At 41.0% G+C, this 16614-nt stretch overlaps 1 protein-coding gene across 5 annotated transcripts; it reads right to left on the bottom strand.

Annotated features, from left to right (window-relative positions):
* Positions 1-7425: 7425 nt before the first annotated feature.
* On the bottom strand, positions 7426-16323 carry LOC118365063 (serine/arginine-rich splicing factor 7-like). Of its 5 annotated transcripts, none has more exons than XR_008088489.1 (8): positions 16203-16322; positions 14206-14386; positions 13678-13854; positions 12526-12594; positions 11974-12045; positions 11776-11829; positions 8250-11553; positions 7426-7690 (listed from the first exon to the last, which is right to left on the bottom strand). XR_008088489.1 is itself a non-coding variant. In XM_035746972.2 (8 exons), exons 1-8 carry the CDS (start codon positions 16228-16230, stop codon positions 7636-7638), a joined length of 657 nt encoding a protein of 218 aa, XP_035602865.1. In that variant the 5' UTR covers positions 16231-16322; the 3' UTR covers positions 7426-7635. The 5 variants fall into 5 exon arrangements, 4 of the variants coding, with proteins under 4 accessions (XP_035602865.1, XP_035602866.1, XP_052346638.1 ...); XM_035746972.2 differs by having other exon boundaries at positions 8250-8270; XM_035746973.2 differs by lacking the exon at positions 8250-11553.
* Between the last annotated feature and the right edge of the window lie 291 nt (positions 16324-16614).

Here is a 16614-nt window from a genome sequence, read left to right as displayed (position 1 = left end):
ATTTTCCAAGGATTGCATATTAGCAAGTAGAATTGATGGCAGTAGGAATTTACTCGCTCGCCTACGGATTCTCAAAAGGCAGCCTGATCTGCATCCTCTTTCCCTCTGTCTTTTCTTCACGCAAATGACGGGGATCTGGGCCTGTTCCCAGGAGAGCAGTACAAACAATACATTTTAAGGTCCTTCAGACAAACAGGGAATTTCAAACACAGATTCAACTACAAAGACCAGGGAGGTTTTCCAATGCCACGCAAAGAAGGGCACCTATTAGTAAAACATTAAACTTTGGATGGTTTATCAATCACTACAAAGATACAGGCATGCTTACTAACTCAGTTTCCGGAGAGTAAGGAAAACGCTTTCACCATGAGGTCAATGGGGACTTTAAAACAGTTACATCCTTGAATGGCTGTAAGAGGAGAAAACTGAGGATGGATCAACAATATTGTAGATACTCCACAATATTAACCTAAATGACAGTGAAAAGAAGGAAGCCTGTACAGAATAAAAATATATAAAAAAAACTTGCCTCCTGCTTGCAATAAGGCACTAAAGTAAAACTGCAAAAAATGGGACAAAGAAATTAACTTTATGTCCTGAATACAAAGCATTATGTTTGGGGCAAATCCAACACTACATTTTAATTTTAATTTTATTTAACCTTTATTTAACCAGGAAGGGCTCATTGAGATTAAAATCTATTTTTCAAGAGCGCCCTGGCCAAGAGAGGCAGCACCAAGTCATTACAAAAAAAATTACAGACAGACAACATGAAAAACAAGAGTATAAAACAGCAAATTAAAAACATTGACATACATCACTGTGTACCACTTTCAAATGTTCAAGCATGGTGGTGGCTGTATCATGTTATGGGTATGCTTGTCTCCGACAAGGACTAGGGAGTTTTGGGATTAAAAGAAACGTAATAGAGCAAAGCACAGGCAGCATCCTAGAGGAAAACCTGGTTCAGACTGCTTTCCAAAAGACACTGGGAGACAAATTCACATTTCAGCAGGACAATATCCTAAAACACAAGACCAAGTATACACTGGACTTGCTTACCAGGACAACATTGCATGTTCCTGAGTGGCCTAGTTACAGTTTTGACTTAAATTGGCTTGAAAATCTATGGCAAGACTTCAAAATGGCTGCCAATGATAGCAATGATCAACAACTAACTTGACAGAGCTTGAATATTTTTTTAAAGAATCATTTGCAAATATTGTACACTGAACAAAAATATCAACGATACATGCAACAATTTCAAAGATTTTACTGTGTTACAGTTCATATAAGGAAATCAGTCAATTTAAATACGTTAATTAGGCCCTAGGTATTTGTGTAGATGGGTGAGAAATGGATGTCATATGCACCAATTTGTAAGTCGCTCTGGATAAGAGCGTCTGCTAAATGACTTAAATGTAATGTAAATGTAGAAAAACAAATCAATTTAATCAATTTTGAATTCAGACTGTAACACAACAACATGTGCAATAAGTCAAGGGTTATGAAGTTAAGTTATAACGTAAATCCATGCAATTGCATAGCACCCCGTGATTAACTTTTGTTAAAACCAATAGATTGAGCTCTATGTTTAAATTATCTCAATTGTTTTGAGGGTTTACATGGATAAACACAAGCAGCAGGAAACAGCACTTGCCATATCAACAAAATATAGGTGGACATTATAAAATAAATTTAGGCTTCGATGATGATTGTTAGTCTAATGCATGTCTTCCTCATGTGAGAGGATTTAATTCCCCATATCCCCAACACACCACATAACCTTGATTCATCTTCGAACCCCTTGCATACCAGATTAAGGTCATGCACATTAGCTAGTTGGCATTTTGCCTTTGGCTAATGAGGCTATTAAAAGATATGAGCAGTCTCTTTGGATTATGATCAAACTGCTGGGAAGAAAAGGGAAAAACAAGGGGGGAGAAACAAGCGGTAAACAGCTGCATTTCAATATGTGCATCCCAAATGGCACCCTATTCCCTATATAAGTGCAGTACTTTTGACTAGTGCCGATAGGGGGCCATAGGGCTCTGGTCAAAAGTAGCGCACTGGTCAAAAGGGTGCGATTTGGGATGCACATAATGCACTCGTTCCCACTGCTGTTACAGGCTAAATGCTCCCTGGTCTTTACTTGTCCAAGAGCAGATTGGCGTGTCTGAAAAACACTTCAGATATTACTGCACCGTGAGATTTTTTTTTATTATTGTCAAATCTTTGGCCAAGTGAAAATGAGTGGAGAGGGTAACTGGAGGCTCATCAATTGCATCATGATTATCGTATTTTATGACCATCTCTTACCCCCTCCTTTGTCTCTGTGACCTTGGGCGTTTTCACAATCAAATGTGTTAACGATTTTATTTTATTAGGATCCCCATCAGCTAGTCTTACTGTGGTTCGACACATAACGAAAAATAATTTTACAGAGAAAATACTTTACAATTTACTTAAATGTAAAAACCTGTTACCTGTAGTGTGCATCAGTGGAGGCTCCTAAAGAGGAGGAAGGGGAGAACCATCCTCCTCAGTGATTTTAATTTTACATTTTTTAAAAAGCTATCCTTTTTAGATAAAACTATATTAAATATAATCACATCACCAAATAATTGATTAAAACACTATTTGGCTAAGAAGGTCTACAGTAGCCTCAACAGCACTCTGTAAGGTAGCACTATGGAGTAGCTGGAGGACAACTAGCTTCCGTCCTCCTCTGGGTACATTGACTTCGATACAAAACCTCGGAAGCTCATGGTTCTCACCCCCTATCATAGACTTACACAGCAATTATGACAACTTCCGGAGGACGTCCTCCAGCTTATCAGAGCTCTTGCAGCATGAACTGACATGTTGTCCATCGAAACAAAGGATCAGATAATTAATATAGTACTGAAAGCATAACCTACAGCTAGCTAACACTGCAGTGTTTAAATGTGGTGGGTAGTTGACTCAAAGAGAAAGAAAGACAATAGTTGAACAGTTTTGAACAAATTAATATCTTCCAAAATGAAGGAGAAGAGAGAAATAGAGACAGAGAGAGATTGTAATTTTTTTCCAGTTTCCCTTAATTTAGCAAGCAAATGCAGTTAGCTAGCTTAGCATACTCAAACAGATGGATGTTATGTTAGCTAGCCGGCTATGACTTTCCAACACAACACTGGAACTCTTCCGGTAGCTTTTGGTATTACTCATTTAATGCTTACTGACTGTACACTAATGTTAATGCATGATTGTATGGGGTTTACTAATGCATTAGTTATATTAGCTATGCTGACTATGACATTACTTGACCTAATATGCGATAAGGAACAATGTGTCTGCTATGAAAGTGAACTGTGTTTACGTGTGAACGGAAACAAACAGAACAAAACGGGATAAAACATAAGTACATTTGTCCAATATAAACTTTTGTTTGCAACTGTTTACACCCTATACAGTGCCTTCAGAAAGTATTCAGACTCTTTGCCTTTTTCCACATTTTGGTAGGTTACAGCCTTATTCTTATTTAAAGCAAAAACTGGATTTTAGACATTTTCGCTAATTTATTGAAAACAAAAAAAACTGAAATATGACATTTACATAAGTATTCACACTCTGTACTCAGTACTTTAGAGAAGCACCTTTGGCAGTGATTACAAGTCTTCTTGGGTATGACGCTACAAGCTTGGCACAGCTGTATTTGTGGAGTTTCTCCCATTCTTCTCTGCAGATCCTCTCAAGCTCTGTCAGGTTGGATGGGGAGTGTTGTTGCATTCTCTAATTCTCTCCTTCTTTCTTTCTCTCTCTCGGAAGACCTGAGCCCTAGGACCATGCCCCAGGACTACCTGACATGATGACTCCTTGCTGTCCCCAGTCCACCTGGCCATGCTGCTGCTCCAGTTTCAACTGACCTGAGCCCTAGGACCATGTCCCAGGACTACCTGACATGATGACTCCTTGCTGTCCCCAGTCCACCTGGCCATGCTGCTGCTCCAGTTTCAACTGTTCTGCCTTACTATTATTCGACCATGCTGGTCATTTATGAACATTTGAACATCTTGGCCATGTTCTGTTATAATCTCCACCCGGCACAGCCAGAAGAGGACTGGCCACCCCACATAACCTGGTTCCTCTCTAGGTTTCTTCCTAGGTTTTGGCCTTTCTAGGGAGTTTTTCCTAGCCACCGTGCTTCTACACCTGCATTGCTTGCTGTTTGGGGTTTTAGGCTGGGTTTCTGTACAGCACTTTGAGATATCAGCTGATGTACGAAGGGCTATATAAATACATTTGATTTGATTTGTTGCACAGGTATTTTCAGGTCTCTCCAGAGATGTTTGATTGAGTTCATCCGGGCTCTCGCTGGGCCACTCAAGGACATTCAGAGACTAGTCCCGAAGTCACTCCTGAGTTGTCTTGGCTGTGTGTTTAGGGTTGTTGTCCTGTTGGAAGGTGAACCTTTGCCCCAGTCTGAGGTCCTCAGTGTTCTGGAGGTTTTCATCAAGGATCTCTCTGTACTTTGCCTCGATCCTGACTAGTCTCCCAGTCCCTCCTGCTGAAAAACATCCCCACAGCATGAAGCTGCCACCACCATGCTTCACTGTATGGATCGTGCCAGGTTTCCTCCATAGGTGACAGTTGGCATTCAGGCCAAAGAGTTCAATATTGGTTGCATCAGACTTGAGAATCTTGTTTCTCATGTTTCTGAGTCTTTTTGTGTCGTTTGGCAAACTCCAAGTGGGCTGTCATGTGCCTTCTACTGAGGAGTGGCCATGAAGGCCTGATTGGTGGAGTGCTGCAGAGGTGGTCGTCCCTCTGGAAGGTTCTACCATCTACACAGAGGAACTATAGAGCTCTGTCAGAGTGACCATCGGGTTCTTGGTCATCTCCCTGACCAAGGTCCTTCTCCCCGATTTCTCAGTTTGGCCGGGCAGCCAGCTCTTGGAAGCATATAAGAATGATGGAGGCCACTGTGTTCTTGGGGACGTTCAATGCTGCAGATGTTTTTTGGTACCCTTCCCCAGATCTATGCCTCGACACAATCCTGTCTCAGCGCTCTACAGACAATTCCTTCAACCTCATGGCTTGGTTTTTGCTCTGACAAGCACAACTATGGGACCTTATATAGACAGGTCTGTGCCTTTCCAAATCTTGTTCAATCAACTGAGTTTACCACAGGTGGACTCCAAACAAGTTGTAGAAACATCTCAAGGATGATCAATGGAAACAGGAGGCACCTGCGCTCAATTTCAAGTCTCCATAGCAAAGGGTCCAAATACGTATGTAAATAAGGTATTTCAGTTTTTTTATTTGCAAATGTGCAAACATTTCTAAAAACCTGTTTTCGCTATGCCATTATGGGGTATTGTGCATAGATTACTGAGGATTTTTATTTATTTCATTTTATAATCAGGCTGTATGCCACTGTCTGTCCATGTGTCCCTGTCTGTCACCTAAAATTTGGTTCTCGACCTGTGTACAGCTACGTTGTAAACTTTTATTCATAGGCTAGGTTGTAGCAACCTCATGATGGTTATAGGGAAAATTTGAGTATCATGTAGCAGCCTAAACCTATAGCTGTTACACTGAACCGGGTGAATGGAATATGAATGAGAGTCATCCAATATGCTGTAATAGAAATAAGGCCATGCTCCTGAAAATAAAATGTGTCCTCCCTCATCTTAAACGGCACTAACCGCCACTGGTGTGCAACTATCAGATACACATAGTTGTCAGTCCATACACACAAGTAGGTCACATTTGTAGAGGCAAGAGCTTAAATTAGAAGTAGTAGTAAACATGGCAAAAGAAACGTCCTCACACTGTCAACTGCGTTTATTTTCAGCAAACGTAACGTGTAAATATTTGTATGAACATAACAAGATTCAACAACAGACATAAACTGAACAAGTTCCACAGACATGTGACTAACTGAATTGGAATAATGGGTCCCTGAACAAAGGGAGGGTCAAAACCAAAAGTCAGATACTAAGTACTGCAGTGCATCTCCTCCTCACGGACTGCACCAGATGTGCCAGTTCTTGCTGTGAGATGTTACCCCACTCTTCCACCAAGGCACCTGCAAGTTCCCGGACATTTCTGGGGGGAATGGCCCTAGACCTCACCCTCCAATACAACAGGTCCCAGACGTGCTCAAGGGGATTGAGATCCAGGCTCTTCGCTGGCCATGGCAGAACACTGACATTCCTGTTTTGCAGGAAATCACGCACAGAACGAGCAGTATGGCTGGTGGCATTGTCATGCTGGAGGGTCGTGTCAGGATGAGCCTGCAGGAAGGGTACCACATGAGGGAGGATGTTGTCTTCCCTGTAACACACAGCGTTGAGATTGCCTACAATTACACCAAGCTCAGTCCGATGATGCTGTGACACACTGCCCCAGATCATGACGGACCCTTCACCTCCAAATCGTTCCTGCTCCAGAGTACAGGCCTCAGTGTAACGCTCATTCCTTCAACGATAAATACAACTCCGAACATCACCCCTGGTGAGATAAAACCACGACTCGTCAGTGAAGAGCACTTTTTGCTAGTCCTGTCTGGTCCAGCGACGGTGGGTTTGTGCCCCTAGGCAACGTTGTTGCCGGTGATGTCTGGTGAGGACCTTCCTTACAACAGGCCTACAAGCCCAGTCCAGCCTCTCTTAGCCTATTGCGGACAGTCTGAGCACTGATGGAGGGATTGTGTATCTCGGGCAGTTGTTGTTGCCATCCTATTCCTGTCCCGCAGGTGTGATGTTTGGATGTACCGATCCTGTGCAGGTGTTGTTACATGTGGTCTGTCACTGCGAGGACGATCAGCTGTCCATCCTGTCTCCCCGTTGCGCTGTCTTAGGCATCTCACAGTACGGACATGCAATTTATTGCCCTGGCCACATCTGCAGTCCTCATGCCTCCTTCAGCATGCCTAAATTCACGCAGATGAGCAGGGACCCTGGGCATCTTTCTTTTGGTGTTTTTCAGAGTCAGTAGAAAGGCCTCTTTAGTGTCCTAAGTTTTCATAACTGTGACCTTAATTGCCCACCGTCTGTAAGCTGTTTGTCTTAACAACCGTACCAAAGGTGCATGTTCATGGTTCATTGAACAAGCATGGTAAACAGTGTTAAAAAATGTACAATGAAGATCTGTGAAGTTATTTGGATTTTTACAAATCATCTTTGAAAGACAGGGTCCTGAAAAAGGAATGTTTATTTTTTTGCTAAGTTTAGTAGCTGTTTGGTATCAAGGATAAAACAAGAACAGAACTATGATCCTGAGTTCAAAATTCACTGAGTTCACATTTCGCAAGTGCAACATTGCCCTCTATAGGTAGAGTTAACACAAACACTCAATCAAAAACCTTTTATTTATCAACCATTTCATTGAGTTGTGCTATATACAGACCAACTGTGCCAAGATGGACAACACACCACCAAACAGTTTTAAATCAAATATACTTTATTAACCAACAACTATTTCTAAAACAAACACAAACGCATTCCAAACTGGGTCCCAATTGCTTCTTTTTGAAATGTCAGTAATATGTCTCAAGAGGAAATTAACAAGCTACATATTTTCAAATACAATGGGTTAACAAATAACTTAGTCACAGGAAATGCTTACATAAAGAAACAAAAACTTCAAAGTTCAGTCGTCTCTCTCCGAGCTGTCACCTCGACGAGGACTCCTCGAGGTAGAGTGGCTGAAAGAGAGAAAAAGAGAAATGAGTTTTCCCTCTTCATTTATTTGCTGTGCATTAAACCCAAATTAAAGTCATTACCTCAGCTGGGAGGAAAAACACACCTTCGTTTTTGAGGTGAACCTTTAGATTTTTAACAGCTGGGTTTAAAATATAATTAAAATTTTAGAGCTCATTCTTAAAAGACTTCGACAATGGCAACTGGTAGCAAGCAAAGTATTTAAGGACCATGCATTTAATATAAGTTTGTCATGCAAATGTATTATTTTGGTGAATTTAAAGAATACAAAATAACCTTCTAATACATATTTCACACATTGAACTGAAAGATGTGAATGTAATTGTTGTTGATTTATTGCTGAGTCTACCTTTCATTTGTAATGCTTAAGTGGCCTGACTTAATGAACCATCATGCATCTACACTGTTTAAACTGTATGGATAGACAACATTTGCATTGTCTCGTTTTGCTGCTTATCATGCATTGTCAAACTGTTCCATAGCTCGTTTAGAGAGGAGAATGGATGGAAGAAAATTGGGGTCAGACTCAATACTTCTGCATACCTCCTCGTGGGGGAACCAGACCTGAAGAAGTAAACATACAAGGCAATCAGATTCTTTAGATTTAAAGTGTCCCTTTTTTGTGCAAGTCATTTATTTATTTATCTCCACCTTAATTAAGATCACTTCTGTTAATTTTCCTGCAGTATGAACTTTTCCTGCAGTATGAACATTCAAAAGCTACATGGAATCGGATATGTCAAATCACCTTCAATCTGATTGCTGGCCATGTGACTTGTCTGAATGGTCAAATCTGATTTATTTGCACTCAAGCTACTCGGTTGACAGTTTGACAAGGACATGAGATTGTAGCTAACTGGCTTGTTAATCGTTTAGAAACAAATCAGTGAATGTGCTAGAAAGCTAAACCTCTACCTAGCTAGCTAGCTAGTTGACTGCTGTGGCTAGTCAGCTTTGAAAGTTGGATCATCTTATCATTTGAGGCTTTTAAGTGATCTTAGACTATGATTTTGAACATTCAAAGTAACTGGGAAACGTCCATTGCAGGCAAAGTTGTCACCTTAGTTTTCTACAAAGTGATAGGAAGCACGAGCACCACCAGCAATCAGCCTACACCACCGTGCACACACCCGTTGTTACTATGACAACCAGTGTAACCATCAAAGCAAATGACTGCTGTCTGTACACACAAATGTACTTTTATTTAACCAGGCAAGTCAGTTAAGAACAAATTCTTATATACAATGACGGCCTACCAAAATGCAAAAGGTTTCCTGTGAGGACGGGGACTGGGATTACAAAATAAAATATAGGACAAAACACACATCACGACAAGAGAGACACCACAACACTACATAAAGAGAGACCTAAGACAACAACATAGCATGGCAGCAACACAACATGACAACAACAAGGTAGCAACAACATGGTAGCAGCACAAAACATAGTACAAACATTATTGCGTACAGACAACAGCACAAAGGGCAAGTACGATGTGGTCACAAGTACGACAGTCACTACTACAAAATGCATTTGAGAAACAAAACTGATTTGGGCATTAAGGTCTGCAGTGTGAACAAGGCTTCAGCCCTCACTTCAACTCAATGCACGGAGAGCCGAGTATCTGCGGGGTTTCGCTCTTCCCTTGTATTTGATTGATGAAATAAGTCACTAATTACACTGAACAAAATTATAAATCAATATGCATCAATTTCAAAGACTTTACTGAGTTACAGTTCATATAAGAAAATCAGTCAATTTAAATAAACTCATTCTGCCAAAAATCTATGGATTTCATATGGGAATATAGATATGCATCACTTGGTCACAGATATCTTTAAAAAAATTAAAAGGTGGCCTGTGGAATATTGTCACCTCTTCAATGGCTGTGCAAAGTTGCTGGATATTGGCGGGAACTGGAACGCGCTGTTATACATGTCGATCCAGAGCATCCCAAACACGGGGCCATGCATTATCATACTGAAATATGAGGTAATGGTTGGAGGATGAATGGCACGACAATGGGCCTCAGGATCTCGTCACGGTATCTCTGTGTATTCAAATTGCCAACAATAAAATGCAATTGTGTCCCTAACCCCAGAGACCCCCTAATGTACAGGACTACCTTCATAGATCTACTGCACTGGATCCAAGGTTCAAGTCCCTGTCTTACACCGGAGAACATACAGTGATCTCACCACTGAGATTGTGGTCACTGAAGAGGTCAAAATAAAAATACGGGTGAATTACTTAAACAATAAATATACTGCAGTCTAATCTTAGTCTATGCTATTGCTATTAGAATCATCCATTTTTTATTTGGAATAATAATGGCTTTTATTAAATGTTATTGCCACAATTATAGTTCTATGAAATACGAAAATAAATAATTAGTTTAATATAGATCAAGTAATTTTCTCTGCAGGGTCAAGCCATAGAGCCGACAGGAACAGACTCAGAGGCAACTCCTCCACAAAATAATTTGGCCATGAAGGAGCGTTTCAGGGAGACCTTTGCGAGCAAGGACACAGGCAAGATGTTTGCCAACACCATCAAAGAGGAGGCGGCATCCTACAATAGGCAAGTGGCATTCCAGTGGATGGTGATCCACTGGCATGGTGGAAAAGTCAGCCCTCACATTGCCATGATAATATATAATAATAATATATGCCATTTAGCAGACGCTTTTATCCAAAGCGACTTACAGTCATGTGTGCATACATACATGATGGCAAGGCTCTACCTGGCTGTGCCTGGCACTACAGTTCCTAGCGAGAGGGTGTTCTCCACGGCAGGGGACAGTGACTGCAAAGAGGTCTACCCTCTCCCCAGACAATGTAGACATCTTTTGAAAAATAATTTGAAGTTATAAGCTCAGGTCTGCTTTGCTTTCTTAACTTTTTTTGATGATGTGGACACAGGCAATTTTTTCACTATTGTTCAGTGTTGGATTCTACATTTTGAACATTTGAGATGTTAAAGACATGATAGATTAGACGTATAGTATATTAAGGAGTGAGATCTGTAGAAAGACAGAGTGGCTTTGGAACGTGTTGGGGGACGGGAGGAGAGCACCGTGTTGATACAGGAAAGAGAGATGGACATCTGTGCATTAGGTGAAGGAGGGGTTGAGTTCAGGAGGTGAGGTCAGATCCCCTTAAGGGGGCAATACGGGTTTGGTATCCTGTTACCCTTTTGGAGAGGATTGGAGAGAAGGAGGAACGTCTTAAGTGGGATGTATATAACTGTGATGGTGAGAAATGTCTTGCTGTCTGAATACAGCTGTACAGAACCTTTGGGAATAATTAAACTTGGTTATTAAGGTCCTTTAGTGTCCGTGAGTCATTTATTATCAAAAATAAGAACCTAACAAAAGGAAGAAGGTATCATGCCTGATATTGCACTTTAATTTAACAATTAAGTATTGAATATTTTATTTAAAGATTTTATGTAAACATTGAAAAGTTCCTTGCTTTAAGTGTTCGTTAAGTAAAATGAAAAGCAAAGTTATATGTCTCTCTTTTTTTTGCTGATCCAAAAAATGATCCGATCCGTTTAATCAGGTTCTTGATATGCCACATCTGTCAGGTGGATGGATTATCTTGGCAAACTATTAATGCTCACTAACATGAATGTAAACAAATTTGTGCACATACATTTGAGAGAAATAAGCTTTTTGTGGAACATTTCTGGGATCTTTTATTTCAGCTCATGAAACATGGGACAAACAATTATGTTTATAATTTTGTTCAATGTAGTAAGGAACTCTCCTCACCTGGTTGTCTCTCTCTTCATTTAAAAGGGAAAACCCACAGACACCATGCCCTCCATAGAATGAGTTTGACACCTGCTTTAGTCTCTTAAGTCAGTGACATAATATATCAAGGAGACAAATGTCTAAATTGTAATACCTAAAACGGTCAACACCAACACAAAATTGTATTTTGTTGCGGTAGTGACAATCTTTGGGGATTGACATAATGCAGCAGTTTAAGTGTTAATTACTCAATTTATGTGTTGTTGACAACAGCAACGCTGATCAAAGCATTGAAATAGTTATATTACTCACCTGGTCTTTGCACGGGAAAGTGACCTAGACCTTGATCTGGACTTTGACCGAGATCTAAAAAGAAATGAGGAGGAAAAGCATCAACCCCCATCCTTTAATAAATAAGTGAACAATATTATTTTTATTTAACCTTTATTTATTTATACACAATGTGGGATCTTTAAATAATGCAAGCAAGTCCATTTTTCTACAATTTACCTTGATCTCTTGGGGGTAAGGGCTCTCGATCTTCTAGGAGAACGAGAGCGGCGTGGAGAGAAGGATCTTGATCTAGAACATAGATATCAAAGCTGTTAGCCATTCCTGATCAACTACTCTTATCGTACTACCGTAACACATACAAATCTGTATATATTTATGTGATGAATGTATGTATGTGGAGTTATGGATAGCATAAGTGTAATGACAATTTACTCTACACTGAGTGTACAAAACATTAGGAACACCGGCTCTTTCCATGACAACCCAGGGCTCTCCAACCCCTGTTCCTGAAGAGCTACCGTCCAGTAGGTTTTCACTCCAACCATAATCTAGCACATCTGATTCTAATAATTAGCTGTTTGAGCAGCTGAATCAGGTTAGTTTACAACTGGGGGTGGAGCAAAAACATACAAGAAGGTAGCTCTCCTGGAACAGGGTTGGAGAACCGTGACAGACCGGACCAGGTGAAAGCTATGATCCCTTATTGATGTCACTTGTTAAATCCACTTCAATCAGTGTAGAGATGAAAGGGGGGGGGGGGACGCTCACCTCCTGCCACGGTCCCGGCTGCGAGAGCGAGAGTACCTCCTCCCACCGTACCTGGAGAGAGACCGGGACCTAAACCACATCCAAACGAGGGGGAGGGAGGGAAAGAAGGACAGTTCAGAGCAGGCCCCGCGAAGCCCCACATAAGACTGCCTTAGTCTGTTTTTATTTCTAACCTGACCACAACAATCACCCTAAGCCCACTGACACTCACTCAAATCAACACACAAAAAAGGGGGGGGATTACATTAGATTTAACATTACACGTGCAATGATACTGGTAGTAGGAGTCACTATATAGACATAGCTGTTCATGGCGCTAACGTATCCTGCTTAAAGCAGGCCTTTCAGTTCTCTAGTAAAGAGTGGAAGAGAGGAATGTTATTGTCAAGTCATATATTACATTGGAGATAAAAACACATGAATTGGTACTTGAAATAAACCTTGCAAGATTGCCCGGTTGACCCACTTTGGACCAAGGTTCGAGCAGATCTAGGCGATCTAGAAGTATCTATCAGCCGACCTCTGCATCTAGTCGTGTTCTTCGATTTCTAACGATGATGGTCGTATTGACAGCAAAATCGCTTGATTGAGACTTGATAGATGCAAGGCGATTTTTCTAGACGGGACCATGGTCTACCAGCTTGTCCACTTTACAAAACCCCAGGCCCAAATTGATAACCAAATCATCTGGTGCATTGTCAGCCCTCTATGAAATCTTTAAGGTGCAGCTAGATGTGGCAGTTGCTTGAGAAGGGGAGGTCTGGCTGATCGATCAACCCCATGGTCATAGAAGGATCAAAAGTGTGGAATTTGCTAGATGCCTCATGAAATCGTTAAGGATCGTGACACTCTGAATCAAACGACGAAACCTGAAATGTTTTGACCAGGTGAGTTGTTAACAAAAAGATTCCCACATAACAGTTCAGAAGTATTTCCATATTTTAAAAGGGATTAAGTGACAAGCGGAGACAAAAGTAGCAACAACAACAGGTAGCCTAGACACAGGCAGTTTGTCAAGATTGTATAATAATCATCTTTACTTTTTTGTAATCTACATAAGACACTGAAAAATCAAGACAATGAAAAATAAACGACAACTACCAAAATAAGAAAAAAAGACCAAAATCTGATGCATTGGTTAAGGAGGCATACCTGCTCCTCCTGCGTCGACTGTAGCGGTGGCAGTCGTAGGCATAGTGCCCCCGCTCACCACACTCATAGCACTTGTCGTTGGAGTCAAAGGGCCGGTTGGTGGGTGCACGCTCGTACCGAGATCGCCGCGGCATCCCTGTAGATAATTCAACTCGAACTCGAGATCCAGAAATTAACCTGAAAGGACAGTCAGTTCAACAGTAAGCAAATTGCACAATGGCATAGCTCACTTTAAAAAGAGGACATGGTGAAACCCATCTAAAGCGTAACAAGCATTTAGGAACATGCCTAAAGTGTTTCATCTGGATAGCAGCAAATGCGTAACAAGATCATACCAGCTACCTGCGTACTGTCTACTGATAGATGCCCCTAAACCAATAAAATTCTTCAATATTTGCAAAGAGCAAACTACATTATTGACTGGCAAACGTCAACAACACTGGTGCCCTCTGAGCCCTTTGAGCTTGTAGGTCTTGGAGAGTAGGCTAAACTTGGGGGCGAAGTCTGGAGTCTTGAGGTACCACTTACTTGCCGTCAAGGCCACGGACCGCATCTTCTGCATCCCGGGTGTCTTCAAACTCCACAAAGGCAAACCCTGGGGGGTTCCTAGCAATCCACACTGTTCTCAAGGGTCCGTAATACCCAAACGCCCGCTCTAGCTCTCCTTTTCCTGCACCAGTGCTCAGGTTACCGACGTAAACCTTAGCGTCTGCAAAGGAAAAATAGAAAGAGGTGCCACCACTGCTGCAACTCACTGATTCTGTTCCGAGAGGCCTTTGATTTCCCACTCCCCTAAGCTCAGTATCAAAAGTAACTGCACAAATATGGAAATTGCATTGAAATGCAGTCCTCTCAAGGCATCCCATGTATTGAGGTCAGTGAACGATTAGCATAGAGTTGGCCTGAGGCAGTTCCTCATTCTATGGTCTAAAATTAATTATGTGTCAGGTATATGAACATAATATTGTGTGCTTTTCCACATAACAATGAGCTGCGTGTAGTGATTTCCTGCAATTACGTATCACCTAAATCACACTTGAGCAAATATTTGAAGCCTGAAAATGTGATAAATTAGGCAAAGAATCAACCTTAAGCAGTTTAGCCTGAAGACCTGGAATTGAATTGCATTGAATTCCACGTCGGGCAGAAATATGCGTTTGGATCAGGAAAGTTCCCTCTCACGACCTCTACAAGCCAAAATATTGAATAAAATTTAGATTTTTTTGTTTTTTGTTCTTTTACCCCATTTTTCGTGAAATCCAAGAAACACCATTACAGCCACCCGGCCCGCCACAAAGAGGAAAAGCTCAAAGGCCTAACCCGGACGTCGCTTGGATAATTGTGCGCTGCCTCATGGGCCTCCCGGTCACGGCCGGCTGTGACAACAGATTAAATTATATTTTTACTCACTTTACCGGTTGTCCATGTGGTTAGTCCTTTTGCAGGTAGGAATGTGAGCTATTATCTTGACAGGAAGTATAATTGCATAAACCTTTCAAAGCCCTGGTAGTGTGTTCAGATTTCGATCACTTGAAGCATGTGCACAAGAGACGCATGCTCGTGCATGTGTTTACATGGTTCCGCGCATGCTTCAGGTGATCTGAACACACTACCAGCGCCTTAAAGTTCATTGAAGTATACTTTCCTGTGAATGTCTCATATTCTTACAGACAACCTGTTAAGTCATTCAACATTCTGGCTTGTGAGAGGACATTTTCCAAACAAATGTATGGCATTAATCTCAGACTGTGAACCAGAGCTATCACAGTGCAGTTGAAACAAAGCGATTCCCGCCCCTGTTTTGTTAAAAAGCTGAGAGATGGGGCTGGAGAAATGTAACCAATCTCAAATCCATAGAGCAATGGATATAAAGAATGACCATCTATGATATCAAATGTATAGTTTTAACCATGTTTTTAGGCTTTACATCTAGTGTTTGTTAACATTTACATTGTTTGCAAACATTGGAGTAAAACATGCTTATATTTTGAGTTCTGATGGGGTACAACAATTGAACTATGGTCATGAGGCATTTAAGCTGCAATATGTTACTTTTTGTTATGGAAAATATATTTCACAGCGGTTTAGATGGTACAATGATTCTCTACACAATGACTGAATGTTTTGTCACAAACTGAAATTAAGTAAATTAATAGAATTTTAGCAACAGGAAATTGCGGAGCGATCTGCATACTGCACCTTTAAATTCTTCAAGAATCAATGCAACAATGGGCACATTTCATTCATTTATAGATCCACAAATGGATGTAGCAACTGCAGATTGCCCCCATTAAAACATTTCGATCGAAAAATAGCTACATAATAAAGCAATTGATTAGCGAATCGGGTGTGCTAGGAAAGCTACATACGCGTAATGTAGCTAGCTAGTCAACCAAGCATGAGATTATCTTCACGTATACGGAGTTTGACGTCAATATATATTTAGTCTACTATTGAATATGCGTTCGTTTAGCCTTTTGTGTATTATTTTGTGATGTTAAAATCCGTTATGCTATTTAGTTTACCTCCTCCGTTTCGACCGTGTCTTGACATGATTCAAGGCCCGCTTTAAAATCAATCTGCGCATGTGCGTGTCAAACTCATTCTCCTGAGAGGACGGTCAGACAGGACGGCTCACAAAATGTACTCTTGCAATACAATAAAATGCTAAATCACTCTTATTTCATACCATGAACCACACAGTACAGTATTAGGTTGGTGAAGGTAATTTAATTATTCGGTCCGGACCCTTTGGAATTGTATCACTGTTTACAACGACACATTTGACCGTGGGGCATATTCAATCCAGCTAGCCAGCTCTCGCACCTGATTTGAAGATTAAAGTCCAGTGTAGGTTATTCTCGGTCAGTATATTGAAACAGTCATGGACATGTGGCGTCAACTGAAGCCACTGGAGTGGTGTAGATATGTCAACAA

This window comes from Oncorhynchus keta, chromosome 32, assembly GCF_023373465.1.
Source record: "Oncorhynchus keta strain PuntledgeMale-10-30-2019 chromosome 32, Oket_V2, whole genome shotgun sequence".
Taxonomy (NCBI): domain Eukaryota; kingdom Metazoa; phylum Chordata; class Actinopteri; order Salmoniformes; family Salmonidae; genus Oncorhynchus; species Oncorhynchus keta.
This window is presented reverse-complemented; position numbering and strand designations above follow the sequence as displayed.